Source organism: Haliaeetus leucocephalus, unplaced genomic scaffold (assembly GCF_000737465.1).
Source record: "Haliaeetus leucocephalus isolate CR32 unplaced genomic scaffold, Haliaeetus_leucocephalus-4.0 Scaffold146, whole genome shotgun sequence".
NCBI classification, from domain to species: Eukaryota; Metazoa; Chordata; class Aves; order Accipitriformes; family Accipitridae; genus Haliaeetus; species Haliaeetus leucocephalus.
In genome coordinates this window covers 6348-6673 of record NW_010972582.1, presented here as the reverse complement: position 1 = coordinate 6673, position 326 = coordinate 6348, and the positions used below count along the sequence as shown (strand labels likewise).

Here is a 326-nt window from a genome sequence, read left to right as displayed (position 1 = left end):
GGCGTCCGCCGGCGGCGCAGGCTGCGCGGCGCGGAGCGGAGCCGTGTCCCGCGCCTTAACGTCTGCGTCTGTGTCTCTCTCCCGCCCTTGCGCCCGTGCAGAGAAGGAGGTGGCGGAGCCCGAGGTGAGGATGGTGAACGGCAAACCAAAGAAAGTGCGCAAACCCCGGACTATTTATTCCAGCTTTCAGCTGGCGGCGTTGCAGAGGAGGTTTCAGAAGACCCAGTACCTCGCCCTGCCCGAGCGGGCCGAGCTGGCCGCCTCCCTGGGGCTCACGCAGACACAGGTACCGCGCTCGGCTCGGCTCGGCCGGGCCGCGCTCGGCC

At 69.3% G+C, this 326-nt stretch overlaps 1 protein-coding gene across 1 annotated transcript in view; it reads left to right on the top strand.

The window, feature by feature from the left end:
- Window positions 1-326, top strand: part of DLX5 (distal-less homeobox 5) — a 2706-nt gene that overhangs the window by 1483 nt on the left and 897 nt on the right. The window contains exon 2 of the mRNA XM_010561461.1: window positions 102-286. Within this exon, the coding sequence (XP_010559763.1) occupies window positions 102-286 (185 nt within the window). The remainder of the gene's footprint in view (window positions 1-101; window positions 287-326) is intronic.